Below are 15586 nucleotides of genomic sequence, written 5' to 3'. Positions count from 1 at the left end.
TAGATTAAGATCTGAAGTTTCCTGTAGCAAACAAAAATATTGTTTTCTAGACCAGTGTTGTGGCGCATGGAAATCAGATATCCAGTACCTCAAAATATTGTTTCCTAAGACCAATTAAAACCAATTATTTCCATATAGAAATGTCAAACATAACAAAACATGTTAATTCATGCACTCAGTACTTGGCTGGAGCTCATGGGAGTTGGCTGGTTATGACCACTGGAAAGGTAAGAACATGGTTGCCATTTTTTGGCACTGTGGGCCAGTGCAAAGTCCTGCTGTAAAAGGAAATCTCCATAAAAAATGTATTCGTTTATTTCCTATGAAGTGCTCTGAAATGGCGTTGACTTTGGACTCGATAAAACACAACAGACCAATTGTGACCAGCACCAGTTGATCACACGGCACCTAAAATCCCCACAGACTCGACTTAATATGACTCCAGACTTTAAGACCTGGATTTCCTTTTGACCACTGGGCAAACACTTCTTTTATTTTTCTTACATCAGGTAAAACACTTCTGATGTCTCTGCTTCAAGTGCGTGCTCATATTAGTAAAGTGACAGTTGTAGCAACGTCTGCGCATGGTGGTTCTCCAAGCACCAACACTGGCCTCAGTCCACTCCTTGTGAAGTGCTCTCAGGTTCCTGAGATTCCTCTCGGGGCTGTGATTTTCCCTTTTCCTAACACGGTTTTCCCTTCCTTTCAATATCCTGTGAATATGCTTCAGCACAGCTCTCTGAGAACAGTCTGACAGAGTGTTAGGGCCACATTTAGAAAGAAGACTTTTGTTGATCGTTTTGAGAATAAAGCCTTTTCATTTTATACAAATACACTCTCCCAGGTTTATATGCTTTTTCCATCTGATCAGACGCAGCTTTCTGCACCATCTTTTCAGCATCCCTATACTTATCACCACAGAAATCATTTCCTTCCTTGTTACTAAAAGTGATTCTGAAATACGATTTCACAAACTCTGAGAGTATAGCAGCCGTGGCACTTTGTCTTGAAACAACAACCGTTACCTCCTTTTGACTTTATTCTCTAAATCAATTCTATTTGTTTTCTTAATGTGTTTTCTTAATCTTAATTCTTCCTAATACTCCTTTTGTAGAATAGTCATAAGCCGAAATGAAGACAAAAGTATTATATAACATTTATTTATTATATAACATGTTCCGAACAAAGGAAATATATGAAAATTTATTTATTGAAATGCATTGGTATTTCTATGAACAAAGCGCCAACTCTCACTTCACTTTGTTTCATAGGACTGAAAAGTCAGCTCTTGCGAAGGTGAAGCAATATTCCATTGCTTCAATATTTCTTGTTAAGCACCAATGCGATCTCCCTTTCGCCCCCGTACCTGGGGGCGTGGTGCTTAAGAAGTTATAGTAAAGGAAACAATGTATGTGGTATAGGCGAAGGCAGAGCCGTGCGATCTCTCGCCTGTGACGTTTGTGGTGAGGTTATTTGCCACTATAATGCGTGTGGATGTCATGGTGAACTTTTACTGATTTCTTCAAACTGTTCTTTTTTTCAGGCTGGAAACAGAATACATTCTTGAAAAGCAACAACTGGTCACACAAGTTTGAATTTTTTGGTTTTTCTCTAATACACACGGGCTGAACAGCGTACATTGAAGCTGAAATATACCACGTGTTTTAAATTAACAAGGCCTGTTAACCACTTGAGAGTGATCAGTGGTCGTTATTGACTAGAACTAGCATATTCTTTTTGACAGTATACTTTTACACATAAAGACGACCCCCGTACCCTTAATGACGAGTTTTGACGCCTCAGTATATATCTATAAAGATGTGGTTTCTGGGTTTTCCCGAGGGTAGCTGCATAGAGACCACCCTCGCCAACTTCGTATGGAAACTCAGTCATCTTGTCTGAGACGTGGCACAAACAGCTCAGTAGGGTTACTTCTTTTTCTTCAGCTTTCCAGAGTTAAAGAGTTGAAAGATTTGTCTGACAGCACTCAGACCAATAGAAAAGTCCAAGAAACACAGTGATCCATTTTTAGCGTCACATATTTGTAATATCAGCTCAAATCTTGACTGACGTTCATGTGTCATAATATGTTTACAGACACACTCCTGGACTTTGGGTTAAATAATGTGACAGATATTTGAAGTCATGTCAAAGCTGATAACACAGAAAACACCAACACTGGCCTCAGTCCACTCCTTGTAAACTCACATTCACTTTATTCTGTTCCAGCAGATGAATGATTGTAACCTGATCTTTTTCTAGGTAGCGAGTCAATAAGACATGAAAGCTGGCATGCTTTAAGCCCCATATACACGAAAACTAAAAAATAAAGGAAAGATTCTTAGAAATAGCTGTAAGCGACAAACAAAACTTCAGTTCCTGTTAAACATTTTGAGTCTCACAGATAATATCTTACAGTCAGATTGCTATGAAACTAGATTAACTACATCCAGTTTACGTTGGGGGTTTTAAGTGGCATGAATGTCACTTAAAACTGATCCATCTTTTAGATAGACAGATCAACATGGTTACTTGTCATGCCCTAAAGACAGCACTTTTAACTGTCATTAGAATTTGCATGTGTTCAGTTGAGCGTTTATACTGATAGAATCAGAGTTGATAGATCATGGATAATAATCTGTGCCTGACGTTCAAACTAGTAGTGTTCAGTGGAGGGGAAAGTGGTGTGGACTTGCTATTATTATTTATAAAAGTTGTGTTTTGAGGCCTCTCACACTTGCTTTGTTAGTTTTCTTCAGCCCGTCACATGGCAGAAACATGAGACCTGGCAATCCTGATGGATCTGACGCTAACTAAACTAAAGCAGTTGTCGCTATGGAATCATTATTACTATTGTTATTATTGCTGGGTGATTTTTATGCCTGGTCGCTACAGGTGTCACTACTTTTCTTGTGGGGTGATGAGAGTCCTTTGGTTTATAAGATTAGATATCTATGGCATTGATAAACTCTGTTTCACAATGAATGACCCGTTTCAACAAGGCATAGACAAGAAACAGACTTTTAACAGACGGGTTTTTAACAGACTGTGTGCTTCTATGCAAATTAGCCCCCCCTCGCTCCGAGAGGGCGTTTGGTTCCTTCCAGCTACCGTGCGATCAATTAAACGGTGAGGATCGTGGAGTAGTCGGCAGCGGCTGGGGGAGTTCTGACCGTACTATAAGGTACGCACAGCCACTTACATTACACGAATTTAATGCTTTATTTCAGTTTCAAGATATTGAGAATTTCTTCGGTTAAATTAATTTTAGTGGTTAATTAAGTAATCGCCATTAAGCTAGCTCATCGTCTTCTGTTGCTACTTGAAGAGAAGTAGTTTTATATTTAAGAGCTCGCGCGCGCGAGAAACGATAAAACTTTGGTTCCGTGTCAGTTATCTTTTCACAATAAAGAGATAGCAAAGTGTTTCCCATAGATTCATAAAAACACTTAGAGACAAAACAGGAAAGACAAAGTCAAGTGTTTCGGATGCTTTGAACCGTTTAGAGTGTCCGTTTGTAGCCGGTTTAAATCGGTGTTAATTATGAGTGTGACTCAGTCAAGCAGTGAAGCATCCTGCTTTCCCGTTGAGTGTTGAAGTGTGTTCCTTTTTAGGAATTATCTTGCGATCATGGTTGGGCTTTTATCATCATTGTTTGGGGAAGGGAACAGAAATGCATGGCATTGCTTTGTTCAGTGTACAGTGTCACAGTGGCTGCATTTTAAGCCTCAGCATTGAAGTTGTTGCTTTCTCTTGGTTGTAGGTTGTAATAATGCTTTTAAATACTGTAACGTTTCCTTTTTTCATATGAGGTCTATGGGGGCTGACTCGTTTTTATGCTAGCTTCAAGTGGGACATAGAGGAACTGCAGAAACTTACATAAAATATACATATATCTATTGTTTGAGAGCCTCTCTTGTAGATTACTTTTCAGATATGAGTGCACTTTCTGTCTTGTCTCTGATAAAAGAGGGCAGGGGTTCACAGACTTAGAAAGAAAAATATTGGTGATCATTTTGAGAATATAAAATGTGAAGATTACAGTTGTTGTTTTAAGATAAACTGCCACGTTAGTTATACCATCTACAAAACGGCTTGTTTAGCTGAGTTGGCAAAACAAATTGATCTGCCATCTTGTGATAAAACATCCTGTTTAGTGCACACGGGTGTAATCCACGACATTCTTATATCTGTGTGCCAGACTTTTCATTTTATACCAATACACTCTCCCACATATTTTTTTCTCCATCTGATCAGACGCAGTTTTCTGCACCATCTTTTCAGCATCCCTATACTCACCACAGAAATCATTTCCTTCCTTGTTGCTAAAAGTGATTCTGAAGTGCGATTTCACAAGTACAGCAGCCGTGGCACTTTGTTTTGAAACAACAACCGTTACCTCCACATTTTGACTTGTCAAAAGGTGGTGACTATTTCAACAGTTTAAATGTAACGTCACAAAGTGTTTGAAGATTTCCTTCCGCTCATCTGAATCGTTGTCAGTTTCAGCCCCTGAGGGACCCCTGCGTTTAGAGTAGACACTTGTCTGTTGATATTTTAAAATGAGATTGTTCATAAAACAAAACGAGACAAGAAACATTTTATTCGTCCCATATTTAGCAAATCCATTTGTCTGTCTTTTGTGCTGTTTCCAGTTAAATAAGATTTGAGGGATTTGTAAATAATTAGCTTTCTGTTGCATTTTCCATTGTTCAAAAAGTGTTTTATTTATACATTAGTAATCTTAGTAATCGACTGAGTCTCTTTAAAAGTTAGTCATTATGTCTTAAAATGAGGAAAGCACAAAGAGGAAGTTTAATACTTAAGCCATATAACTGTAAAAATCATTTGTTCTGTTAATGCAAATGGAATGAAACTTCCCAAAGGTGTGTATTTTTTTCAGATTTTTTAATTTTCAACATCAGCTCCTTAATAATGTCAATAATATTCACTATACACCAAATTGTTCCTCTTGACTCTATCGTGGCCATTTTTGGCCAATTGAAACCCATTATAACCACCTTTTTTGATTCCTTGTTACTGACAGTACTATATCATGCGATTTAGGTAAAATTTCTTTCATTCTAAACTCAACACATGAAAATTGTAGTTTTTAATGTTTTTTAACAAATTACATCATTTACCCATTTTTGGCCAAGCAAACGATTTCATGTAATATTTCGAGTTTCTAGTAGCGGCCTTTGATGGCCTACCACACTCCAATGGACCAATATAATGAAACAATTTTGACATAGGTTTGATCTTAAGGATCTAATAGGTTGTGTTTGTGCATGACATTGCAGCACAAACATGTATTTGCAAGATAGACTGGAATAAATAATGACGCATCAAACATTACATAGGCTGCAGTGAATTTCTGTGGATGCAGGCTATTGAGCTTTGAGGTTCCCAGACAAACTCAGCTTTGAAGCACATGTTAAAAGAACTTTTACTCTTGTATTTTTCATAAAAAGATACCATACCCAAACTATTAACTCTAGAAACAAAAACAAAAATAAAAAACCCAATCACAGGACATTTTGCAGAGTTCAAAACTGCAGCTGCAGCGCAAACAACAACAAACACTGTTTGTAAACGTGTCCTGGAGTTTATGCAGATGCAGACGTTGTTGTAAGTAAGCCTAACAGCTTCCAGATCATTTATTCTGGCTATATGGCAAGAAGGTCATCACTGCTTCAAGCACTGCCTATATGATCTGGTCAGAGAGCAAGGACACCAAGCAGTCCTCTGTCCTTGAAGAAAAGACATCTGCCCAAGAGGAAGAAACTTACTCTCCAGAAGATGAGGGGACAATCTCCAAAGAGGCTGACTGCATCACCACTGATGATGAGTACTAGCCAGTGCCTGAATCCTCTTCTTTGGGGGAGGATTGGGGTTGGAGGGCATGGAGGTGGAGGTCGAGCAGCTGATGGAAAAGAACATAGGAGCATTTTCTGAGACCGAGGAGCCGGTGACTGAGTGGATCCCTCATGAAAGGAAAACCATGTGGGTCCCACCACTGAAGAGAGACTGCTCTACAATCCAGTACCCACTGGTATCAAACCAGGAGTCACCCTGTATGCAGTTTCCTGCATTAGCAGCCTGAGATCTACTTTTGACCTTTTTATAACAAAGGAGATCTTTTAGCTGCTGTGCACCCTTACAAACCTGCACGGGAGGCCAAGGTGTGAGGACTGGAGGATTATGGATGAAGTAGAGATAAAGCCTACACCAGAATAAAGCAATACATAGCATGTTGAATGACAACACTGGAAGTTCTCAGGAAGTAAAAAAAGGAAAGGGGTTCAGACTCCAACTGACGGAGGAGCTCCGAGGACGACGTCTTTCCTTCGGGCACCTTGGCAGAGGAGCCCCTCAGATGAAAACTGGCACAGGGGAAACAACCCAGAGCTTCCTCCCCAGCTCCTCCAGTTGCAACAGAGGACGATTTTGTTGTCTGTCTTTGGCTTCACCAAAACTACCACAGCAATATCCCACATGCCAAAGCAACGGAGGAATGTGCATTTTGACAGCAACACACAAGGAACCAGCAGTCAGTGATGGGGAATAAAGGATGCGTGAAAGCAAGAAGCAATCCTGGACTACAATAGGCACAAATATTGCTTGGATAACTTAGAGAGGATGCTGGCACCTCGAGTTGTAGAAAGAAAACTAACTGATGGCTGATGGCTCTTTTCTCCAATTTCCTGGATGTCTTGGGATACGATGCCTTTGTCCCGCCGGAAACAACTTCACTGAAGTGGAGGAGTCCTCTACAACCTACAAATGAAGAGTGATCCTGAGAATCAGGGACACATGCTGGTGACCTCAACAACTGCAAGACACCCTTGTCCCTGATTCTCAGCCACTTCTGCCATTGATCTCAAGATACAGTAGTATGAACCAGAGTGTGACCCACATCCCACCAACGAAATGAGAAGAAGGTGCAAAAGGCGCACCTCCAGGACTGGAACAGCAGCCCTTTGCACCAGGTGTAGAAAGTGTGCCTACAAAAACCACTCTAATGTGGTTAGTACATCTTGCTGCTAATGAGGATGCACACAGAAGCTCACACTGGAATATAAATTTTGATCATTTTATTGGTCATTTCAGTGGTTATTTGGTCATTAAATTGCCTTTCTGGCCACTAACACACCATGTGTGATTTTCTTTTTGTCCATTCACCCCCCCCCCTCCCCCAAACCCCCAAACCCCCAAAGAAAAGATAAATAAATAAAGTAAAAATAAATCATTGTTACTGTTACTGACCTGCAATGATGATAAAAAAAAATATTAGGTTTCACCATTCATATGCTAAAAAATGTCAACTTTATTACTATTTTCCACCAAAAGCGTAGCAATAATACATAATCCGACTGGTATTCAAAGGGTATAATATCTGAATTTGAATTGTATTTTGGTTTTTATGACTAGAAGCGATGCTAATTTAAAAAATCAAGTCAACGAAAGTAGGAAAGTGTTTTAATATATATTAATTTTATAGTATTTTGTAAACATAAACAGGGGGCGGCCATTTTTGGCCACGAACAAGCTGAGAGGGAGTTTTTTTTTATTTTTCGGTCACTGCACAAAAAAACAAAGATGCATAAAACTCATTGATACTTTTAATTATTGCTACGCATCTAACCTCCATCATGGTTAGAAAATAAATCAGTTTGCATGTATTATTTAGAAAAAAATGTGGATTTTATGCTTTTATCCCTATATAAATCATACAAATTATGTGAGTTAACTGGTATTTAAAGGGTTAAAATTATGGAGGAAATCCCTGGGAGGAAAGCTAACCTCTGAAAACAAGCTTTCAGCAATCATTTAAAACTGGTAACAGCATCAGCTGACCTGATAGACTCGAGCACAATTTATGGTCCAGCAAATGCGTCCATCCACGTACACTTTTCAGTCAGACAGAGGGCAGAGCAGGGTTTTCACCCAGCTGAGATGTGCTCCAGTGCAGTTCTCCAAGATCGAGACTGCAAATTGCTGGAAGTGGATGACGTAAGCGACTTCCGATTGTTGATTGGTCAACAAGTGTTTCAAGGCAGTTGAAGAATGCTCGTATTGACAAATGGAATGTCTTTATTTTTCCAATAGCTGTTGAGCTAAACATGCAGAAACATGCCTTCACGCTGGCGGCTGACTTTTACGTCATCAAAACAGTACAGGCGGGTCAGTAACCCGGAGCTGATTTATTGCTTTCCGGTATCCAGCAGACTGCACACGAGGTGTAAGTCTTGTTTGAGGATCTCTGACGATGGTTTAAGCCAGTAGTACTGACATGAACAACTGTTGCTGAGGCTTTGTGGTGGGTTTCCAACAGCTGCAGAGCGGTCAGAGTAATATCCTTCACACAGGCACTGGGATAGCAGAAGGTATGCCCACCGCGCACCGCCACATGTTGGAGCATAGAGGTGCCGAAAACAAGCACTGTAAATGTTCAGTACTGCAGTGTTGTTGAAATGGGAGCTTTCTTTGTTTAGTGTTGTGAATATTAACTATTTAAGCTACTGCTGAGAGGAGGGGCTGTATGTCTGCCTGTCTGCAGCTATGCAGTATCAACTTGGTAGCTGGAGGCATCACAGAGGGTGCTGTTGGTGTCACTAGTGTTCCAGTTGAAGATCTAATCCAGGGGTCTCAAACTTCAGGCCTCGAGGGCTGGTGTCCTGCAGGTTTTAGATCTCACCCTGGGTCAACACACCTGAATCAAATGATTAGTTCAGTACCAGCCTCTGGAGAACTTCAGGACATGTTGAGGAGGTCATTTAGCCATTTAAATCAGCTGCGTTGGATCAAGGACACATCTAAAACCTGCAGGACACCGGCCCTCGAGGCCTGGAGTCCGACACCTGTGATCTAATCCAATTTAGGAATTTATTACTTTCAGTATCAGTCGGTTTTTAAGTGCTAGATGGCTCATTACCAAGGTGTTACACAAAAAAACATCTTGTGACGGGGAAAACCAATGAGCTTTTGCGACACTTTATTGTTGCTAAACATATTGATGTCACTGGTTACAGAAGAATTTATAAACTACTGAAGATTTCAGTGAGCGCTGTTGGGTCCATAATCCGTCAGTGGAAAGAACATAATTTTACCATAAAGCGGTCTTGAGCAGGTGCTCTCTGCAGGATTCTAGAAAGAGACATGCATTACTTAAAGGGAAGCACCTGATCGTGGCCAGTTTCTGCTCCCGATTCAATGCAGGATGTGTTAAATGTTAATAAAGTAAATTAATGACACCTGTAAGTGGTTTTATGGCTTTCCCATAATTAAAAACTGTCCCAGTGATCTGAGATCCTTTTGTGTGCCTGCTGATCAAATAAGCATGTGAGCATTACTGTGAGTGTGCGAGTGGGAAGCCAACCCCGAGCACAACTTTTTCCTCACACTTTCCCAATACAGTTAGTCATATGCTGTGCAGAACCTGATGCATCATAGTGTAGTCTTTCACTTCTGTAACCTCCTGACAAACATTTCTGTCTAATCAGGTCATTTTGTATATTTTTAGACATCCAACGCACCGGCTCTCAGGTGAAATTCAGGGCACGCCGCTTTAGGATTTCATATTTCCTGTTTTAATGGAGTGGAGGCTGCTACATTTCATTATAAAGCTAAATAAATAAAAAGGGTTGTGATACTGAGGCTTTGGTGTGAACACTGAATGGATAAAGTGTGGGCTTTTTATAGTCAGAGCTGTCAGTACGTTGATTATGTTGCCTGTCACTGATTGCCTGCACATTTTGCATTAACACTCTTTTGAAGGTAGTCCTTTCCTGGTGTTAGACAAAGGGACCAATGATGTTGGCTAGTATACAGGATGCAGTGTGTTTATAGTGCATTTATCTTCAGATACCGATTGGTTCCTACAGGTTCAGAAAATCCAAAGGTGTGTGTGCGTGACGTGTGCAGGGAGTTTGCTTGTGAACTTGAAAGTAATGTTTGTCGGAGCAGGCTTACTCTTATTGTCCTTCCTGCACTACCAACCTACCGAAAACTGCCTGCAGTGCAAAAAAAGGGAGGGCGCAAGAGCAGAGATGGTTCATTCAGAAACAAGCAGAAGTCTGCACTGCACACACAGACCAAGAGAGGGAACAGGAAAAACAGGAAAAAAATTCCTACACACATTCTCACTCGGATCCTCCCACAGGTGGTTTGACTACTTCACAGAAGACTGATGCCAGCCTCTGTTGAGTCTTTTGCCTCTTGTCATCTGAAGGAGGGGTCAACGTCAGACAGCAGAGACGCACCGTGCAGTCAAGAAGGAAGTTCAGTATAGGAGAGGAGGCTGTCGCTGGATTCATACGGTGAAACTTTCTTTTGCCGGTAAGTGCTAGAATAATCATTCAGGTCACAGTTGGCCCCCATCTCCTTCTCATTTTGCTTCTGTGCTACAAGACTATTCATACAAGGGGGATAGATTAGGTTGAGAAACTGGCTTAAGGCTGCTGTCTGTCTACTGTATCCTGTAGCAGAATCATCCGTGTAGAGAAAAGTGCACAGTTTCAACTAACACAGGAGTCCTGAAGATTATCTATAAATGTGTAACAGATTAACTGGTTCATCGTTTATGAGAAATGCAACATGTTCTTCTTTACTCTGTGCATGTGAAGGATATATTATCCTTCTGTAAACTTTGCATATAGTTCCTCATTTCCACACGCATCTAAAAAGAGCTACAAGCTCTGACCTCAGCACATGCAAATAGCGCTAAATGGAAATGATTTTTGTTTGTGGCACTGCCTTCAAAGCTCGTGTTAGAACATTGCCTTTGTTAGCTGTGCATTGTTGCACGTCATCCCCTCTCTAGGGAGGCGCAACTCCCTCCATAAACAGATATCTCAAACCTTTAGAATAAATACCCAATAATGTCTCTCCCAGTTATTAAGGCTGAAGCATGTTTTTAATTCTATTGTGATTCGGGTAAACAAACCCTGTAAATTCATGCTAACATGTCACGCACCGTTAAGAACCCTCCCTTTGGCAGGCTTGTAATGAAGACATGAATGCATTCCCTCTTATAAAATATCTGCGAAAAATAATAATAAAAGGAGCGCATCACGCAGGCAGCAAAGTAATAAACTAGATGAAGTGTTAAGCGTTTCTGTGAAGCGTTTTTCATTATTGGGCAGAGAGAAACGAAAGCCATTCGGAGCCACTGACCCCATTAGGCACAGGCCACCCAGTGATGTTTAAAAAGCTCCCCCCCCCCCCCCCCGCTTTTAGCCTAGGCCTTGACGGAAGCGAGTTACTCTGTATTGTGCTGCTGAGCTATTCTGACACCGTCCATTGTATCAGTGTTTTCCATGACTCTCAGCGATTTCACTGGGTCTGCACAGTAAACCCCTCCATTATGGACAAGCTTGCATTGCAACATTTGCTGCGTTGGCTTTTGCATTCTTTTCGCTCACACCATGACCCCCAGATTCCCCACCAACACCACCATCTCCCATCGACCACAAACAATCTGCTCTTCAGCTAATGGTGCGACTCTGGGACTTGTACATGTGGGGTTCACGGGGTGATGGCGGGCAAAAAGTATGTTTGCGAAATTTGAATTTGACACGAGAGATGCATCTGCCATGCTTTGCCGCCAAGAAGGACGTTATGCCTTTTGAATGTTTCCGTTTCCTCCTGTCGAAATGCACGGAAGCAGCCTTATTACAGTTTTGCATTTTCTGATTAGTTTTTATTTCATTTAAAATTTTAGTTTTGAATTCAGTTTATTTTCAGTTAGTTTCCAGAGTGGACTTTTATTTTAGTTAACTAAAATGATTTTTCACATCTAGTTGTTGTTTTTAAATGTGGTTCTAGTTGCCTATAATCACCTTACACAGATTTTTTTTTCTAAATTAAACTATATTTAGTTTAATTTATATTTAATTTATATATAATATAAATTATTATTAATTTATATTTATTAAACTATAAATGCGCTCTCTCTCTTTGCAGAACCAAAAATTAAGTGGGCGAATAATGAGTCGTCTGCTGCTGAGTGACTGAGTGGCTTTCTCCCCCCACCCCGATGGATCACACTTCCCAGCAGCCCCCACTGAGTCTCACCACTGCCTCTGCCTCCTGCTGAATGTTGGAGAGCCTAGGATGGAATACCAAGCAAGTGATGCTCTGAGGCAATCAAACAACACTGTTGACCTCCATTACCTTACCCCCCCTGAACGCACCAACACCTGCTCCGCTGCCGCCTCCTCTCAGACAGGGACCGCAGCCACTAGTTGATCCCATTCCAGGATGTTTCTGAATTTCCGCCGTGTTCGAAAATGCCAGTTGGTGCAGGTGATGACCACCTGCCTTGTGCTCTCTGTGGTGATGGTCTGCTGGCAGCAGCTGGACAACGGCGTCGTCAGCCACGTCAAATCCTATTCCTATCGCTACCTGGTCAACCGGTTCACCTACATCAACAAGAGCCTCACCATCCCCCGAAAGCAAGCCAGAATGTTCAGCAACTTCCAGTACCTTATGGACCACCCCAATAAATGCGTCGGGAAAGATGTTCTCCTCCTCCTCTTTGTCAAAACGTCGCCAGAGAACATTGAAAGGCGAACGGCCATCAGGTCCACCTGGGGGAACGAGACCTACATCCAAAATACCCTGGGGGTGACGGTCAAGGTGGTGTTCGTTCTGGGAGCAGTTCAGACCAAGGAGACGGAGCCTCTGTGGAGCAAGAGGAGTGGCGTTGGTTTTCAGGATCAGCTCATCCAGGAGAATCGTCTCCACGGCGACTTGATCCAGCAAGACTTTTTAGACTCCTTCCACAACCTGACCCTGAAGCTGATCATGCAGTTCCACTGGATGCACAGCCGCTGCCCACACGCCCGCTTCCTCATGACCGCTGACGATGACATCTTCGTCCACATGCCCAACCTGGTGAGCTACCTGCAGGACGTGAGTAGCAGAGGTGTTAAAGACTTCTGGATCGGTCGAGTGCACAGAGGCGCGCCGCCCATCCGCGACAAGGAGAGCAAATACTACGTTTCCTATGAGATGTACCCCTGGGTGACCTACCCAGACTACACAGCTGGGGCTGCGTATGTTGTCTCCAGTGACGTCGCGGAGAAAATCTACCACGCCACGCTGACGCTGAACGCATCCATTTACATAGACGATGTGTTCATGGGCATCTGCGCCAACACCGTGGGTGTGTCACCACAGGAGCACACTTATTTCTCAGGAGAGGGCAAGGCGCCGTATCACCCATGTATCTACGCAAAGATGATGACATCACATGGACACATAGAAGACATTCACGCCGTTTGGAAGGCAGCAACGCACCCTCAGGTGAAGCAGCAGGTCTCCGGATTCTTAGGGGATCTGTACTGCACCGCTGTGAAAATGGCTCTGCTTTGTAAACCCTACTATTTCAACACCTACCCCTGCAAAGCAGCCTTTTCCTAGTATTACTCAACACTTTGTGCGTATCATCAGACTGTGAGTGCGAATGTGTCACACTGTAGATCATGAGCACATGCTGAGAATATTACCTCGGTCCTTTCAGTCGGACAGTCACGTTGAAGTGTTGTGTTCGAGACCCGGCGATTTGTGTCACTGTGGGTGTGAGATCAGTGTGTTTAGAGTTCAAACAATAGATTCTCATTCACAGCACAGTGTTTCAAAAGTCCTTCAATGTTCACACATCGCCGCAATTAAAACTCAGTAGTGGTGCAAATGACAAGACAACATCCTCATTGTCCTACTGTGAAATGTGAGGCTTAAATAAACGAGCCATGGTTATTAAAATTGACTGACTTATCTGTGAAAACGGAAGTGATTCATTTGGGTGATGACAATGATGTGTGAAACACCTAATCGAACAGACCTGTGACGCTTCCTCTCTACTTTTGCACTGGGGGAAAAAAAAAGACATTTGACTCACATTTGTAAAAATGTGTGTTATTTGTTTTTCGTTTGGGTTTTTTAAAATCAGAATGAAGACTGCACTCTGTTGCTGGTGAAGAACTTGAGAGTTTGTGTAAAAGGGAAACAAGGTCTGAGGAAACCTCAAGCCAGCCTTTTGAAGTACTGAAAGGTTTGTTTCCCCTGCTTTGCATTTCTCCAAAGTGCTTGCGTGTGTTTTTCGCGCCATACTAAAGATATTCAGGTCAGGTGGTTTGTAAACCCTTTGTGTGCCCCCTGTTCAGTACACATCTGTGGGACTGAGGCATAGCGGCACATAGTAATTCATGTATCTCACTTCAACAGATACAACAGTGTCATACCATCACAAAGATTGGCAATCAAGCCAAACCTGGTTCAAGTTTTAAAGAGTTGTAGCAGTGACTCAGCGTTGTCTGATACAATTTGACATATATGGGGAAAAAAACAACTTATTTGCTCGTTTTAAAAACAAAAACAAAAAAACAACAACAACAAATTTCCCTGGATGTATGATGTGGATGATAAATGTGGCCAGCATGTAAGAAACGAGTTACGAGTTAATGGAAAATCCTACCAGCAGCAGACTTTTGCACTTTGACTGCATATTTCAAAAAAGGTGATATGAATCTAAAGATGATGTTCGCTCATAAACATCTCCAGAGCATATTTTATTATCACTCTGCTGTCTGGTTTGTGCTTGTGTGAAAAACAAAGTGAAACTTCAGAACTTCAACTCTCACTCTCTATGTAAAAAGTTTAATGAATTAAATTGATTGAATTGAATGAATTAAATTACTTTTTTTTTTTTTTTTTTTAAACAATTTGTTTTTAGTTGAAGCGGTTTATTCGCGCATCATCTCGCACCTACAGCTGTTAATGGAGGCCATAATGTATCTGCTTTACTTTACTTTACTTTACTTTACTTTAACTGCCATCAGTTATGGTGGGAAGCTGTCAACCACAATGCAGAACGTTGCATTCAGACTGAGCAACGCAGCAAGTGTGCTGTCGAAACCTTGTGGTTTTTCCTGTGTTAAAATAAAAAGGTTCCCGAAACAGGCGTCCGTCTGACGCCACAGTCAGATCGACGGCACTGAGGCCAAAACATTTTTAACCTTTCATTTAATGAAAGCAGGGATTATGTTTTAATCAGTAAGAGATGCATACGCCTCCATTAATATACTCTTTGCCTTAAAGTTTTTCTATAACAAAAAACCCAAAGGAGCTACTACACACGCAGACTGGAAGGCTCACTTGCTTCATGCTCCCCTCTTGGTTAAAATTGCTAAATTGTTTCCATTTCTTCTTTCCTGCAGCTGTATTTTGAATAAAAAATATTTTAAAAACTTCCCTTTTGAATATTGAATTGAAGTTTTATTTTTTTTTAAAACTTAGAACGCAAAACACTAGGCTCTCTGGATTTGACTTGATATTACGCAGTCAGCACAGGTGATGAACATGCCACCCTCTGCTCCCTTAACTTGGCCTCACTGGAAACTGTCTGCATACATATTTATTGCACCTCGTTCCTGAAATCCGACGTCGCCTGGATTAACTGTTCTAGAAACAGATGCTCCGTTTCCGAGGCAACTTGTAAAGGGAGAGCAGGATTTAGGAGCGTCCAGAAAACGGTTCCAGCTGTCTGCATCTGTCTGGCAGTAACTGAGTTTAGGAAAAA

The 15586-nt window shown here is 41.5% G+C and overlaps 1 protein-coding gene across 2 annotated transcripts; it reads left to right on the top strand.

Moving 5' to 3' along the window:
* The first annotated feature begins 3077 nt into the window (after positions 1–3077).
* On the top strand, positions 3078–15257 carry b3gnt5b (UDP-GlcNAc:betaGal beta-1,3-N-acetylglucosaminyltransferase 5b). Of its 2 annotated transcripts, none has more exons than XM_082513474.1 (3): positions 3078–3184; positions 10166–10341; positions 11968–15257. In XM_082513474.1, the coding sequence occupies exon 3, from the start codon at positions 12265–12267 to the stop codon at positions 13426–13428; it is 1164 nt and encodes a 387-aa protein (XP_082369600.1). In that variant the 5' UTR covers positions 3078–3184; positions 10166–10341; positions 11968–12264; the 3' UTR covers positions 13429–15257. The 2 variants fall into 2 exon arrangements, with proteins under 2 accessions (XP_082369600.1, XP_082369601.1); XM_082513475.1 differs by having other exon boundaries at positions 3086–3184; positions 10235–10341.
* The last annotated feature ends 329 nt before the right edge of the window (positions 15258–15586 follow it).

Source organism: Aulonocara stuartgranti, assembly GCF_965226115.1.
Source record: "Aulonocara stuartgranti genome assembly, chromosome: 18".
Lineage (NCBI taxonomy): Eukaryota > Metazoa > Chordata > Actinopteri > Cichliformes > Cichlidae > Aulonocara > Aulonocara stuartgranti.
The sequence above is the reverse complement of the archived record's forward strand: the minus strand, read 5'-3'. Positions and strand labels throughout refer to the sequence as shown.

Coding starts and splice junctions, on each gene's coding strand:
- b3gnt5b (XM_082513474.1), top strand. CDS start 12,265: ATGTTTCTGAATTTCCGCCGTGTTCGAAAATGCCAGTTGGTGCAGGTG.